The sequence below is a fragment of the Sinocyclocheilus grahami genome, unplaced genomic scaffold (assembly GCF_001515645.1).
Source record: "Sinocyclocheilus grahami isolate Dianchi unplaced genomic scaffold, SAMN03320097.WGS_v1.1 scaffold242.1, whole genome shotgun sequence".
Classification (NCBI taxonomy): Eukaryota; Metazoa; Chordata; class Actinopteri; order Cypriniformes; family Cyprinidae; genus Sinocyclocheilus; species Sinocyclocheilus grahami.
In genome coordinates, this window is record NW_015505421.1 from 1,118,375 (window position 1) to 1,135,600 (window position 17,226).

General features: G+C 37.1%; 1 protein-coding gene across 3 annotated transcripts in view; it reads right to left on the minus strand.

Moving 5' to 3' along the window:
• Positions 1–17,226, minus strand: part of LOC107598000 (lamin-A-like) — a 32,485-nt gene that overhangs the window by 8,184 nt on the left and 7,075 nt on the right. For all 3 annotated transcript variants that reach the window (XM_016289239.1, XM_016289237.1, XM_016289240.1), the window contains one exon: positions 337–493. In XM_016289239.1, coding sequence (XP_016144725.1) covers positions 337–493 — 157 coding nt within the window. The remainder of the gene's footprint in view (positions 1–336; positions 494–17,226) is intronic.

The window sequence follows — 17,226 nt, forward strand, 5'->3', positions numbered from 1 at the left end:
ATTTTTTTTTTTTTTTTTTTTTTTTTTTTTTTTTTTTTTTTTTCTGGGAATTCATTTAATTATGATGGTTGTTTTTATATGATATTAATAATATATTGGCAAAAATAGAGCTGAATCATATTCCCTAAAGCAAGCAAGTATTAGTTTAGATGCTTTAAATAATCTTTTAGTGCATGTATTATATAGATAACCCTGGAGAAAACTAGGCTAAATGTACCCTGCTCAAGTACCTAATAATGGCACAAACTGGAACCTTTTGGTCACTAACCCAGATCTTTAACCACAGCACCACACCAACCAAACCCTTAGACATGCAGCTTTTTATAGAATCACCACCTTGGCCAGCTGGGCTTTCAGATCTCTGACTTCGACCTCCAGTGATCTCTTCTCCCCCAGTGCTGTGGAGAGAGACGCGTCCTTGGAGTTCAGCAGAGCTTCCAGATCCTTCAGTCTGGCCAGAGCCGATTCCAGATCCGACTCTTTCTTACCATTCCTACAGTCACAAAAATACAAAGAAGGTATTAAAGCATTTTTTTCCTCTCGCCACACAGAGGAATACAATTATTTCAATTAGATTCAGAATAGTCAGATTATTATATTCATTCATGCATGTTGCATTCATGCACATAATATACCTGTACATACAACTGTCTATTGTTATATACCTGTACATACAATTGTCGATTTGTATATTTTTATTCCTTAGTTACTTGTTCTATTTTTCTATTTTTTATTATCTGTGTTTTTGTTCTGTCACTGTCATTCTGTTACACTGTGGAGCTTCTGTCATGAAAACAAATTCCTCGTATGTGTAAACATACCTGGCAATAAAAACTCATTCTGATTCTGATTCTGTTGCGGTTTGTGAGGAAAGTCTCTTGTATCAGAAAATTGCGAGCAACTACATTAGTGAGTGACGTGACATGTGGCCAAGTATGGTGACCCATACTCAGAATTAGTGCTCTGCATTTACCCATCCAAAGTGCACACACACAGCAGTGAACACACACAAACCGTGAACACACACCCGGTTTGTGTTTATGCTGCGGTGCCCGGGGAGCAGTTGGGGGTTCGGTGCCTTGCTCAAGGGCACCTCAGTCGTGGTATTGAAGGTGGGAGAGTGCGCTGTACATTCACTCCCCCCACCTACAATTCCTGCCGGTACGAGACTCGAACCCACAACCTTTGGGTTATGAGTCCGACTCTCTAACCATTAGGCCACGACTTCCCCCGTGGAGTGGCATCATGGCCTGAGTAAAGCACCTCAGGAGAGGATCGGATCTTTTCGGCTGTCAGAACTGATCTAAGACTGTAAAATATGCATCTGATTTACATCCATAAGCTTGACTGAATATGTTTGCCAAGTAGCAAAGCTTGAATAATCAGTTCAGTGCAAATGAACACCAGACTGCCCACAATTTTGCCTGAGATTTTTTACCAAAACCAAGGACTCTTTAAAATCTGTAAACAATAACCTTAAGAATCCTCTCTCTGAAACAGAGCAGGATTTGGGCCTCCAACAGTAAATTTAAACCATATGGGTGTGACTACAGTGTTGTTCATTTTTGAAGGAACCATACAAACCTTAATAAAAACACAGAATGCTAAACACTTCAATAAATAAAAGATGACTGACAGTTTTACTATGGCATCAACTGAATTAAGGCAAAGTGAGGGTTGCAGTTTTAAAACATAGAAGGATAATAAGGCCAAATCTTACAGTCTAAAACGAGAGTATAATTTATCAACACTCATATCTGTTCTCTCTCAAAACAAGCGTTTAGGTTTAGAGTTCATCTCTGTGCATTCCCAGATCAAATTTCACAAGGCCTGTAAAATAGCTGCTCCAAAATTAGTCATGTGAGTGATTGACCGAACATGGCTTGAAACAATTAAAACTCTGCCACACTTCAGTCCCTAAGGCACCTTACCCACACACAACTCCTTCCCAACAACAAAAGTACGCTCAATGTGCACTCACACTACAACGCAAGCAAACTAAAACTCAACAGACTAAAGCAAATAACTTCTAGAGTTTGTATTCTCTGCTCTGTGAAGCATTCCATCAGGCTTCCTTCCTGAGAGAAGTAATTCAACCAACTTACGATTCCCAACAACAGAGGTTTTTTGTTAGGTCACATACTTCACTTTACAGCCACATACCTTCACTAAAAGCTTTATGAGGCTGAGAACATGAAAAAACGTTAAATGTAGGAAAGTTAACCTCCCTGACTGAGATTACTTAAAGTAATGTACTTGTAAAACAATAGTTCGATGAATAACAGTTTTGAAGAACTGGTTACTGAAATTCAAAAGTATGGGAAAATCTTTTTTTGAAGGGAAGATATATGCGAGAACTTTTGCAGAGAGCCTTTGAGGTAACATTCATCACTATTTCTGAGGAACAGTATAACTGGAACTGAAAAAAAGCGCACAGATTTTTGTATTTTAGCTGTTCACGCTACAGGAATAAAAACAAGCACTGAACCTCAGCAGGATACAGTGTTTAATGTGGAAAAATTAGCCTAAATCTGCTCATTAAAACTTTTAATGGACACAGAGAGAGGGGAGAATTTACAACTTTAGTCCAGAGGGGCTACAGTGAAGTAGGTGGGTTACAATGAAAGCGTGTAAACAGCGGCATATTTGTGCTTAGTCAACCATAAACACACATCCAGAAACATAACCTCTTCTACTTAGGACATTTGGTCATTAAAAACCAGTCCGTTCCTGTCAGCGCCCTAAATGTGCCGTTTTGTTCTATACTTATTCTGATTGCACAATATTAAGCAGATTGAGCAGAAACAACATCTCACAGTGGAGCAGGCCACATTTGAAGGAAACAATAAAAGTTTAAGAGCCTCATGTGGTCTAATGTTTGTTATTTGTTCTATTATTTTCTATATTTGATGTAAAAAAAAATCTGCTACTGTATTTGTTTTGCTGTTTTAGTTCTCAACAGGATCTGTCCACAGGAAGCCAAACCAACCAGAGGCTGTTTAAAGTAGACAATAGGAGAACATGTGTTAGCGTCACTTCTGTTCCGGGTCACATTGTCCTTGTTGACTGAACCAACATGGTCAAAGATTACACTGCAAATGGTCAACTTTGAGTGAAGGGAGCTAAAGAAAACAAACTGGAAAATAAAGTGTGTTATAGCTAATAAGTTGAATAAAATACTACAAAACGACAGCATTTGAAAAACCCTTGAGTCCTTTAAAAAAAAAAAACTATAAAAGCATCAATTCCAGTAAGTTTTCATTAAAAGTGTGTATTTTGTGTGCCGAGTTGTATGTGTGTGTGAGAGAGAGAAAAGGGGAAAGGGTTTGGCTTGGCATCTTTGATCTTGTGGAAACATTTCAGGCACAAAGCGCCAGCTGAGGGAGAGAGAGAGAGAGAAAGAGAGAGAGGAGGAGAGGAATGTGCCAGGTTCCAGCCCCTCTATGAATCACAGTCCTCTTTTGTGACGAAAAAGAAACCCACAAAATAGAGACCTCTGAATGTTTTGCCATGTTACCAAGGCAAATTGTCGAGGAAATATTTCACATGTGACCATCTTTGAGAAAACTTTGACCACGAACAGGGTTTGCCAAAGATTTTTTTTAAAACACACTGGAGCCGAAACCATCCATTAGAAAGCTTAAATTCAAAAGCAGATACATTTTTTCCCCACAGAATAAGCATTAGTTAAACTGATAGCCATTCATTTTAATGTACAAACCCGATTCCAAAAAAGTTGGGACACTGTACAAATTGTGAATAAAAACAGAATGCAATGATTTGGAAGTTTCAAATTTCAATATTTTATTCAGAATACAACATAGATGACATATCAAATGTTTAAACTGAGAAAATGTATCATTTTAAGAGAAAAATAAGTTGATTTTAAATTTCATGGCATCAAAACATCTCAAAAAAGTTGGGACAAGGCCATGTTTACCACTGTGTGGCATCCCCTCTTCTTTTTATAACAGTCTGCAAACGTCTGGGGACTGAGGAGACAAGTTGCTCAAGTTTAGGAATAGGGATGTTGTCCCATTCTTGTCTAATACAGGCTTCTAGTTGCTCAACTGTCTTAGGTCTTCTTTGTCGCATCTTCCTCTTAATGCGGCGAATGGCACGGTGGATTGGGTTCACCGACAATGTTTTCTGGAAGTATTCCTGAGCCCATGTTGTGATTTCCATTACAGTAGCATTCCTGTATGTGATGCAGTGCCGTCTAAGGGCCCGAAGATCACGGGCATCCAGTATGGTTTTCCGGCCTTGACCCTTACGCACAGAGATTGTTCCAGATTCTCTGAATCTTTGGATGATATTATGCACTGTAGATGATGATAACTTCAAACTCTTTGCAATTTTTCTCTGAGAAACTCTTTTCTGATATTGCTCCACTATTTTTTGCTGCAGCATTGGGGGAATTGGTGATCCTCTGCCCATCTTGACTTCTGAGAGACACTGCTACTCTGAGAGGCTCTTTTTATACCCAATCATGTTGTCAATTGACCTAATAAGTTGCAAATTGGTCTTCCAGCTGTTCCTTATATGTACATTTAACTTTTCCGGCCTCTTATTGCTACCTGTCCCACCTTTTTTGGAATGTGTAGCTCTCATGAAATCCAAAATGAGCCAATATTTGGCATGACATTTCAAAATGTCTCACTTTCAACATTTGATATGTTATCTATATTCTATTGTGAATAAAATACAAGTTTATGAGATTTGTAAATTATTCCATTCCTTTTTTACTCACAATTTGTACAGTGTCCCAACTTTTTTGGAATTGGGTTTGTACTTATTAGTCAAAAAACACATAAAAAAAGCTGTGGACTATAATGCACACACCCTCAGACGTGGAAAAATTTGATCCTGGACCACAAAACCAGTCATAAGGGTAAATTTTTCAAAATTGAGATTTATACATCCTCTGAAAGCTGAATAAATAAGCTTTCCATTGATGGATGGTTTGTTAGGACTATATTTGGCCGAGATACAACTATTTGAAAATCTGGAATCTGAGGGTGCAAAAAAATCAAAATATTGAGAAAATCGCCTTTAAAGTCGTCCAAATCAAGTTCTTAGCAACGCATATTACTAATCAAAAATTACGTTTTAATATATTTACAGTAGGAAATTTACAAAATATCTTCATGGAACATGATCTTTACTTAATATATCCAAATGATTTTTGGCATAAAAGAAAAATCAATAATTTTGACCCATACAATGTATTTTTGGCTATTGCTCGAAATATACCCCAGCGACTTAAGACTGGTTTTGTGGTCCAGGGTCACAAATAGTCTTGTGTATGACTGCATTCTCTGAATTTTGGACTTTACACAGTCTCTCTAACACTATATTTGTTGCTTCACAAAAAGCACCATATGACAGCCGTCACCTGCAACAGCTGGAGGTTTTGAGAGGAAAAATGACTGTAGGCGTTCATCAAAGCACTTGTAAAGCCATAAAAAGCACATAGTAAAACCGCACAGTCTGACACAAGTGATACATCCATAGTATCTTCAGTCGAGTGTTTTATGACCATTTTATGGTTTTATAACTGGACGAAGCTTGTATGTTGTTTAAGCTAGGACATTGTTGGGGAATATGTTTCATGTCTCAATATTTAAAGTAATTTGTTTCCTAAAAAAAATCCTGCCAGATTTGAAGTTGACAACAATCATTTATTTTAATTTCTATTTCAGCATGTTGAAATGCAGATTAGCTGAATGAACAACAGTGAAATTTACGTCCTGTAAGTTTAAGTGTTCCAGGGCATCAATACATTTTACTGTGTTTAAATACATAGTAAAACATATTGGTGCAATTCAACTCCTTATACCTAAAGCCCAAGATCTACCTTCTCATCCGCCATTCAGCTCCCCAATACACCGATTCACTGCTTTTGACGTAAATGTGACTTGTACTTTCCACTTCTACTATATGGGTGGAGAGGTCACGTGACTAAACAGAATCGTCTCATACAGGGGTTCCCCATTTTCCGACTGCACTATGAATAAACGTTTCCTTTTTAATTGTTGAGGCGACTGACTCACTCTGACTGGCTGCAGGCCCACCATGAGTTCTCCATGGAGACCGAGTGAAACATACAGAAGGAAAAACGCATGGTCAGAAGGAAAAAGATGGTGACTGGGTTGTATAATATGCTCTAATATAAACATTGACTAAAAATAGAACAATGCAGAACCAGAATTGGCCAGCTGTAATGGTTCAAAATTTGAGAATAACTTTAAAACATTAAAGACAAATTTTTACAGAGCCTTACACCAGCTGGGAAAGACTTGAGTAAGCATGACCTACTATAGACATTATTCATACTACGTTTGTTTTGTTTTGTTTTTAACTGAGCGATGAGTCTAAATTATTTTCTGTAATTAAGCTTTCCTCTAACACTACCAGTTATTTGATATATACAGGTAGCAGATCTGTTGAAGGACTTTATGTTCCAGGTAGTTGTGCAATTTTATATTCAAATTATATCTAAATCATCAAAGCATGAGCAGGTTGGTGCAGATACCCAGAGGCTTCGTAGTCTCAACGGATGATTATGGCTTGTCTGGGCTATAGTTGCTTATCTAATACATCTAAATTCATGCTTATTTTATTAACATTACAATAAAAAGTTAAACATAGATATATTAACATGTCTAAATTTTCAGCAGTTTTAGCCCACCACTGTAATTTTTTTTTTTGTATTTTGTTTTCTATAAAAATATTGAAATCTTTTATTGAAAACAAAACTGCATAAGACATTAGTTCTTGTTTCAAAATAGTTTTAAAATTAAGTTTATTTTTCCTACCACATTGGCAAATAGTTTTGCCAATAATTATGCTGTATAATAGTACTATGTATAATAATAGGCATATATATATACAGTGGGTACGGAAAGTATTCAGACCCCCTTAAATTTTTCACTCTTTGTTATATTGCAGCCATTTGCTAGAATCATTTAAGTTAATTTTTTTCCTCATTAATGTACACACAGCACCCCATATTGACAGAAAAACACAGAATTGTTGACATTTTTGCAGATTTATTAAAAAAGAAAAACTGAAATATCACATGGTCCTAAGTATTCAGACCCTTTGCTCAGTATTTAGTAGAAGCACCCTTTTGATCTAATACAGCCATGAGTCTTTTGGGGAAAGATGCAACAAGTTTTTCACACCTGGATTTGGGGATCCTCTGCCATTCCTCCTTGCAGATCCTCTCCAGTTCTGTCAGGTTGGATGGTAAACGTTGGTGGACAGCCATTTTTAGGTCTCTCCAGAGATGCTCAATTGAGTTTAAGTCAGGGCTCTGGCTGGGCCATTCAAGAACAGTCACAGAGTTGTTGTGAAGCCACTCCTTCATTATTTTAGCTGTGTGCTTATGTCTTACCCACTGTGTGTGTATATATATATATATATATATATATATATATATATATATATATTAGTGGTTCAACGGATCACAAATCTCACGGTTCAGATCACATTACGATTTAACTTGCTTTCCATTTATTACTTAAAGCCAAGTACTTCAAAGTACCACAGCAAATACTACTAGATTAACTAAGAAAGTTTAAACATGATTAAAGAGACAAGAGAACAGCCAGTATAAATAAGAACAAATACACAAATTACAAGCATAAATAAATACAACAGAATATGTTACAAATAAAATAAGGTTGGTAGTATTCAGATACAGAAATGTAATAATTAGGGAAAATAACACTGCATAGTGTTCACTGTATAAATGAAATATAGATTTATCACAGCTGTTTTATTGTTTGATGATCATTAACGACAGCAGCAGTATTTAAAGGCCGCTGTCCCTAATACCTGATGCACGGATCCGATATGATGATACACATCACATCCGATTTCTTTCGCTGTTTTCATTCACTTGAGACATAACTGACTGCGTTTAACTGAATGATTGTCGAGATGGGTATTTTGTCATAATTTTATGTCTATGTGTCTGTTCAGAGGATTCAGAAGAGGATTCGTTCGGTGTTCGCATAGAGAACAGCACGCGAGTAACGAATCGAGTTCCCTTTCGTCTTTTCTCTCTGGAATTGTTTAAAATTCGCTTGCTTGTGTAAATACGAACAAATGATAAACTTATACTCTATTATGGTAAAATGTTGCAATTAATCCGCAGATCACATGCATGCTGAACCGTGGGGCTTGGTCTGTACGGATCACGGATCAACTACGATCCATTTAACACCCACTGTATATGTGTGTGTGTGTGTGTGTTACAATCAGACCAGATCCTGTAACCGCGGCTGAATTTGAACACCCAATACAAAGAGAACATTATTTGTCCTCCCTGATTCATTAGCACATGACAGATGCTAAAACTATTTCCCTCAGAGTGAAATAGCATTCCATGATTTATCTAATCTTTCTGTCTAGGCTGGCAAAAATGACCGCAATCTTTAATGTCAAATGAAAAAACAGTTCATTTCTGAACAGAACAATGATGGAGAGCTAAGATGTAGCACATCTAGGCCTCCTCTCTCCATCTCTGCATGGATAAATGTGTATGAAGGGTCACATGATTATGAAAGCCTTCTTAAAATCTACCTATATCCATCAATATGCATAAATGTGCACTTTGTTTCATACTCCGCAACAGGGAGGATAGACTGAGGCACTGCCAGCGTGGCAGCTCTGCGTTTAGGCGCTGATGATGACTCACTCCCTCCCTTACACCCGTGGCTCATACACACCACCAGAACAGAACCAATTACAGTAACCCTCTCTCCTCCGTCTTTGTACAAGCCCAGTCTAACTAAATCTGCCGGAGGGTCTCCGGCCTTATAATATAAACAGTTTTCCACTGATTTTTCCATGGAATAAACATATAGAGATTCCACTGTCATCTCCGGTTCTCCAAAAATAACGTTCGCCTGTTTGCAGCTGCCTTTGGTTAAGAATGGGATGGAGATGGTGTGTGTGTGCAGTACTACTCTTCCAGTGTTCCCCATTACAAGTGGTTTGGCAAAAGACAAACATCAGTTCAGGCTATTAGTCACATGGCACTGCCATTCCTTCTCTTTCACAACCACATCGGTTTATTGAACAGTTTTATGCAGAAAATACTACTGGCACTTTACTGTATAAAAACATGTTTGTATGCAAAGTATGTCTTAAATGTATTCACATAAGTAAAAAAGTAGTATTTCGAAAAACAATAAATAAAAACTAAACTAACAAAAATAAAATTACGCTGATGTGATTGAAGTCATCTAATGTGAATGTGCATAATTGTACATTTATTATTATTATTATTATTATTAAAAGAATAGCTCATTACTTTAAGTATAATCTTGGAACTAGTGGAAACATTCCAGTGGAAAAGTTTTTTAAAAAGGAAACAAATCACTTCTAACATCCCTGTGTCACGAATCCGGTCCGTGGTCTTCCGTCTGCTCGCCTCCAGAGGTCGCCTTCTGATTACATTGACTCTCACACCACACAAACTGTTGCATGTTACCCTGGACTATATTTCCCATGCTCCATTGCACTGATTGGACTCACCTGCAGCCAATCACACACACACTCTATATAACAACCACTCAATCCTTCTCTATTCGCAGAGTATTGTTTAGCGCTTATCGCTTTCCCAGTGATAGCTACATTACGGAGCCTTCTGCCCTAGTTTCTAGTTTAGTCTAGTTTTGTCTTGCGATTACCTGATTATCTGCCTGTCTTAGAATTCTCTCGTCTTGTCGTTTGGACTATGTTTGCACCTTGCCTGGATTATTGCATGTTTTGGATTACCCGTTTGCCTCGCCCTCTGGTTTACGTTTGCCGATCGAAGACACACGCTTGCCCTAGGAATACTCTTTTGTCTTGCCTGTGTTGTACCAGTGTTGTTGTCTGACCCTTGCCTGTTTCATGACCACGCCTCTCAATAAAAGCCTTGCATATGGATCCGCAAGCCTCACGTCTCGTTTGCCCCGTTACACCCTGATTCGCATTCATTCTGCTCAGATGAATCAAAACATACATACAGTGGGTACGGAAAGTATTCAGACCCCCTTAAATTTTTCACTCTTTGTGATATTGCAGCCATTTGCTAAAATCATTTCAGTTATTTTTTTTTCCTCATTAATGTACACACAGCACCTCATATTGACAGAAAAACACAGAATTGTTGACATTTTTGCATGTGTGAAAAACTTGTTGCATCTTTCCCAATAAGACTCATGGCTGTATTAGATCAAAAGGGTGCTTCTACTAAATACTGAGCAAAGGGTCTGAATATTTAGGACCATGTGATATTTCAGTTTTTCTTTTTTAATAAATTTGCAAAAATGTCAACAATTCTGTGTTTTTCTGTCAATATGGGGTGCTGTGTGTACATTAATGAGGAAAAAAATTAACTTAAATGATTTTAGCAAATGGCTGCAATATAACAAAGAGTGAAAAATGTAAGGGGGTCTGAATACTTTCCGTACCCACTGTATATACATACAAGGCTTTGTTTATAAATTAACTAAATTTGTCTTTCAGTAATGGTATGGTGCCTTAACAGAACTAGAATGTCTTGTTTTATGTGGAAGCATCTCCGCACACAAGTTCACTCGGAATTCCCAACAAATCACTTGCAAATGAAAAACGTGTTTGATCTTTAGTTTAGAGTCTGTGGATGGTGATTATATAACAGAGCGAATGAGTCAGTCCGTCCAAAGCCTTTCCAGATCCAACCACAACCAAACAAAGCACCACTGCATGTGCGTTTGGGATGAAGTGTAGGGGAGTGCATGTGTGTCCGCATCTTACATTTGACATTTTAATAACAAAAGGATTGTAATATGGAGCTGAAAAAGCCATCAGAAGTGGGTGTGAGTCTCACCAAATATGTATGCGCATCTAGGCTAGTACGCAAGAGACATTTTATATGCCCATTATTTTAAAAGGATTTATAATTTATGACTCAAAGGTCTTCAAACACACACACACACACAGACAGGCACTCCTGAGTAGCACGGTGCAGCTCGTTGGATGGTTAAAGACTTTTTTCATGATCATCAGAACCGATTCAACTTGGACCATTTTCGAAGCTTCAGCATTCATCCAAAAATCTGGATGTTTTCTTTTTGCCAATCACTCCTTTGAAAGGATGAGAGGTTTAAATATGCAGTAACAAGACTGGACATCCTACTCAATGCCTGAGAAATCAATGGCTGAAACAAATAAAAAGCATCTTGAATCACTCATCACAGTTGTGTTATTTATTGCTGTCATGACATCAAACAAGAGAAAATATTTTTTTCCAAAATATCCATCTGTAATGTTCCAGACTAAAAGAAAAAAAAAAACTAGTACAGAGATCCAGTTCTGGACAGAGAATCATTTCTCATAAATTAATGTAATTATAATCAGTGGGGGGAAAATGAGTTCTGCTAATTGTCATGACAATGGAAAGCCACATGTCATGGCTACACTGGAAGTGAGAGGCAAGTCACAAAACTAGATCACTTCCAGCATAATCAACGAAGCTGTGTACAATGCAAGCACAAGCTTCACACAACATTTAACACACTTGGCAAACACTTTTATTCAAAGCAACCTATGTGCATTTGCCAGTATGCGCGTTCCCTGGGAATCAAACCCTTATCCATGTTCTATCTGCTTTTTATGACGTGCTGTGCGGTTGCTCTGCCACTTTATTTTAATTTGGCTGAAATAAAATATATTTTTAATTTATTTTCATTAGTCATGTTCAAAGAACCATTTAATACCAATGCATTTCTGTAAAAAATAAATCTGCAAAATTAAAATGATTTATGCATTACAAACAGCTTTTTACAGAATAACTGCAATTTTTACTCTTTAGAGATACTATTAGGACTATTACATTTATTATGTCTTGATATATATTGCTGCAAAATTAGCGATAAATATTCCGGCACATTGCTTTTTCTTTTCATAGCCATAGAAGTCATATATTGGCTACTGAAACAGTGCAAGTAAATAACTGTGTGGACCGTAACTTGGAAGGAAATGTATAGGGACTGGATCTCTTTAATTGAATATCCCTAATCTAAAACTTTTGTGTACCCCTGCTAGCAGTATCATATTCTAACTTTGTACCAGTATAACATTCACAAATACCAAATGTTTGGGAGTTGTTTTACATGTCAGATACATACTGTACATTCTTTTAAAACATTTTTAAAAAAGTGATGTTAAAGCATCCTCACTGAATTCCCCTATTTACTGTAACATTAGACAGTTGGGACAGTTTATCTTCAGTGAGGTCATGAGGATAGCAGGGAAAACAGAAATGTCCTGAGGCAGTGATCACATCACAAAAAAATAAAAGAACAGAGAGGGAGAGAGAGAGAATGAGCCTACTCCCCTCAGAATGATAGAGATCTTCACTGAAGAAAGATATCTTCACTGGAAAAGGAGAGACGCCTCTCTATTCAGATGCATATGTTGTGCTGAACATAGAGCTATTTAATCTCTCCTAAAAAGTTTGAACACACAGGTGCCTGTTGAAGTTGATATATTGTAGATTTGTTAAGTTAATTTGTTAAGTTAAGAGCATAATAGCAGAAAATCTCATTTTATTCATTTTTAGGCAGGACAGCCCTGAACCAAACAATGAAACACTGTAATCAGGGCGTCTCTCTCTGTAAGATCAAGCTTTTTCTCATTGTCAACCGACACCTATAGATTAACACTTAAACATACACTCATTAGATGTAATTTTCATGGTAGACAATAAAACTCATAATGACATAACCACAGAGAGACTGTCTATTTTAAATATGACAAGTGCAGGAAACTTATTAGCAGCATACTCTATGATAACTGTTCATTGCCATGTGTTTATTCTGATAACAGAAAAGCCAGAGGATGATAGGACAAAATTTCACATTGGCATCTGAAAATACTTAGCATGAACTTAACAGACCAACAAGATGCAACAACACTAGTAAATGAACCTTTAAAAAAGGTTACAATAAATGACTCCTTTATATTTATGAACTATGGTATTTGCATGGTACTTCAAGTTACATCACTGTATGTGTAGTACTTTTTATTTAGTGCATTTACATTATTTATTAAATAATATATATTGAGTTATTATTATGATTTCTAAGGCCGAATGTACATAGACAGCACAAACAACCATGTTTGAGGGCTGCTTTTTGCAGGGTGGAGTGTCGCTGTTGACTATCCATAACCAGACGAATAATATATGCACTGGTGAGGGTAAGTGGCACCATAAGCCAGTCAATAAAAAACACACAAAATGGTGAGGGAGGAGCAGAAAATGAATCACTGGAGTATTTATTTACATCTGAAAGCTGCCAAATATCATTTTGTTTGCCCTTAAGCTATGAACATAGCTTGCAGACCACAAAGCCAGTGAGCGTTGAACTGATAAAATTGTGTGTGAATGCAAATATTCTCAACAAGTGAATGATTTTTTAAAAACTCAACATTTACGGTGTATGAAGGCCTGGGGTCGAAGTTTGATGTCTAAAATAACAGAGATTCAAATGTAAGGGTTTTCTTTAACTATGACACTTTAATATCCTAGTGGTTGATTTTTTTTTTATTAAAACATTAACAATATATTTTTCAAGTATTCATATTTTGAAAATTAATATAAAAATGTGTTATATGAAGGTCACATTTTACTATGCCTTCATTATTTTTGCTAATTTTTTTAGATGCTTTTATGTTAACATTTTATTGTTTTGCTATTGACCCTGAGCCAGACCCAGATATACATGGAAAGGATGTCCCTCACTACACCCAAAGCCTTAAAACTAAAAGTGATAGTAAAGGTGATAAGGCGAAAATATACTTACAATCTCAGTAATCTCAGAGAAAGAGAACATGGGTAGATGACTGGTTAATTTTTTCAATGATAAAACTGATAAAAGGCTCTTATATGCTAGATCAATGCTCTAATCTTTTTAAGGACACATTTTCTCTTCCCCAGAAGCTGGAATAATGCAATGACTAAGACTAAGATGACTAATTCTTTACAGATATGTCCTGGTCTACATGTGGGCCTGAAAAATCATTGTATGAATGGGGACTCTGGAAATTCCTGGAAATGCAAACAGAGTCAGAAAATGTGCAACTAAAAAAATGGATTAGAGTTAGTATTTTGAGTCATTTAGACAAAATACCAACTCAACAAGTCCCCCGCTTTCTAGACCATAACTAAGTACAGTTTAGAGCCCGACCGATATATCGTTTAGCCGATATTATCGGCCGATATGTGCCTGTCGCCGATATATTGGTATCGGCGAATATGCCGCCGATATGAAAATTTTTATTTTACATAATATATAACGCAGATTAAATGCTTCTGAATGGTGTAATTACTTAGTTTGTCCAGCAGAGCGCGCTCCATTGTTTGCTACTGGACCCAGGTCAGTGTAGTGTAGAGATGCGCGGATGAGCTCAAACTTCACCCGAGTCCGCTGCTTCAAATGATCCGCCCACCACCCACCCGCACCTATATTTGATCGTCACATTACAATGATTCTAATTCTTTGTTTTGCATGATGATATGATGAATGAATGGTTCATTTTAACAGCAGATTCAGTGATGTTAGAGACTAGAACTGATCTGCGCTTCACGGCACACGTCTGCGGCTCATTAAAGCCTGTGTTACGGCCACCGGAGCTGATCGCGGCCACTCAATGCTGGTGATTACCGGCCGCGCCACAGCCCAGAACTCATGAATAGTGATTTAACGCTACGTTGTCACCTACTTGGAGAGACTCAATGCTAAATAAATAAACATCAATGCCTTCGTCTTTTACTCTCACAATGAGCTTATCATATTCGTTTGCTACATTAGTAGAGCCCTATGATTTCCGCAATGCAGAAAACATGGACGGAATCGCGGAATCCAGTCATAAAAACGGAATTTACTGTATAACACGGAATTTCATAACACAGAGTTTGTGGGAAAAAATATTATTCATTATTATTTATCCATTTTAGATGTTTACATTTGGAAAAGCTGTCCTGTGTTACGGCCACCGGAGCTGATCGCGGCCACTCAATGCTGGTGATTACCGGCCGCGCCACAGCCCAGAACTCATGAATAGTGATTTAACGCTACGTTGTCACCTACTTGGAGAGACTCAATGCTAAATAAATAAACATCAATGCCTTCGTCTTTTACTCTCACAATGAGCTTATCATATTCGTTTGCTACATTAGTAGAGCCCTATGATTTCCGCAATGCAGAAAACATGGACGGAATCGCGGAATCCAGTCATAAAAACGGAATTTACTGTATAACACGGAATTTCATAACACAGAGTTTGTGGGAAAAAATATTATTCATTATTATTTATCCATTTTAGATGTTTACATTTGGAAAAGCTGTGCTTCCTGCATAAACCTGCCCCTGTTAGTTTGGCAGTAGCTTGCTTGCCCTACACAGTTACCTTGTTTAATTTCTTAATTCAAGTTATATATATTTTGTTCTATTTGTGTTATAAAGTTATTTATAATAAGTGAAGTTTACTGTTAAGTGCACTGATGTCAGACTCACTTTGAATAATAAAGTTTATTGTTAAATACCCTGCCTCCATTACATAGGCCTATGTTTGTCACATCATTATAAGCATTTGATCACCACATTTGAGTTATCATTCCAAAAAATGTGTTTATGTATATATATTCTGTTTATGTAAGCTATATATTGTATTCTATATACAGAACCAGTCAAAAGTTTGGACACACGAATGGGAAGACTATACTGTACTATAATATAGCCTACACAAAGAATATCGGCCGATATATCGGTATCTGTCTTTTTTAACTCCCTAATATCGGTATCGGCCGGGCTCTAGTACAGTTTCATTGTATTGCCTAAGTAAACACAGAGGGGATTCGCAGCATTTTAAATGAAAGGTAAGTGATGACATACTGCTCTTTCAGTATGAATTGAAAGATGCATTTCATCTGCGCCGTTTCCAGCTGTAGTTTTTCTACATATCAGTTACACACTCCTACACTGCACCTGTCAACAGAGTTCAGACAGTGACACACACACATAATACACACAGGATATGGTCTTCTATCTGATAATGACCAAAGAAGCCAAATGCTGCAACCGCAACAGCAGCCACAAGCACATGTACAACAACAGCATGTGTGCACAAACAGCTCCTGTCAGCTAAAATGGAGTTTTGTCTCTGCCGCATGACCCGACATGACTCTCCATTCAACAACTCGTCTGACCCTCAAGCTTCCTAAACAATAACTGAAGTCAAAGTATATGAGGGACTATTTTCAAACATGCAACTTTACACTTCTCTGGAGGGAATGTCATGAAGAATCATTTGCTAAACAAAAAGCACATTTTTAAATTTTGTGAATTTAATTCTTTTTTTCTTCTTAGCAAAGCTTAGCTTTTTGATTCATTTAAAGAAATTATATATGAAATGTATATTAATCCAATTAAGTAAAAAATAATATTAATTTTATTATTAATAAAAATTAATAAATGTTATTAATATATATATATATATATATATATATATATATATATATATGTGTGTGTGTGTGTGTGTGTTTAGTAAATTAGCATTGTGGAATGCTTGGAGAATTGGAGAAACAAATTCTCCTGTGGAAATAGGGCTATAAATCACATTCTAACTGGAACCTTTTATGGAGCATTCTAAGCCGCTTCAGTAAGAAAACATCTGCTAAGCACATAAGTGTAAAGCAAATGTTTCAAACTCACTGGAATAAAATAAGGCTACCGTTCCAACATGAACATAGGGCTTTCTCAGTGAGGTGAGGGGTTAAAGTCAGAGTGAACAGTGCTTTCCGCAGTTACTTAAAGCTCATGAGTCACCACTCAGTCCAGTCAGAACCTCTCACACACCCTGGCAAGGCTGCATGGTTGCTGTGGAAACCAAACACTTCCAAACAGCTCAGCTCCAATGAATGTACGAGTCAGTCTGCATTAACCGAGTGATGGACACTTACAGGAACTCATGAGGGCTACTGTAACCCTGGGACACAAATAAGACTATCTCCTTTTGCTGACTTCCCCCATGTGTATAACCACAAAGCTTATGAAATGAATATGACCACAAACCTTATAAAATGAATGAGAATGACTCATATTGGCTTTCACTAAACTCTCAACTTGTCTGGCATCATTCAGTGAAGGCGCATCTTCAGCCTTGATATCTATTTGTCTTTGA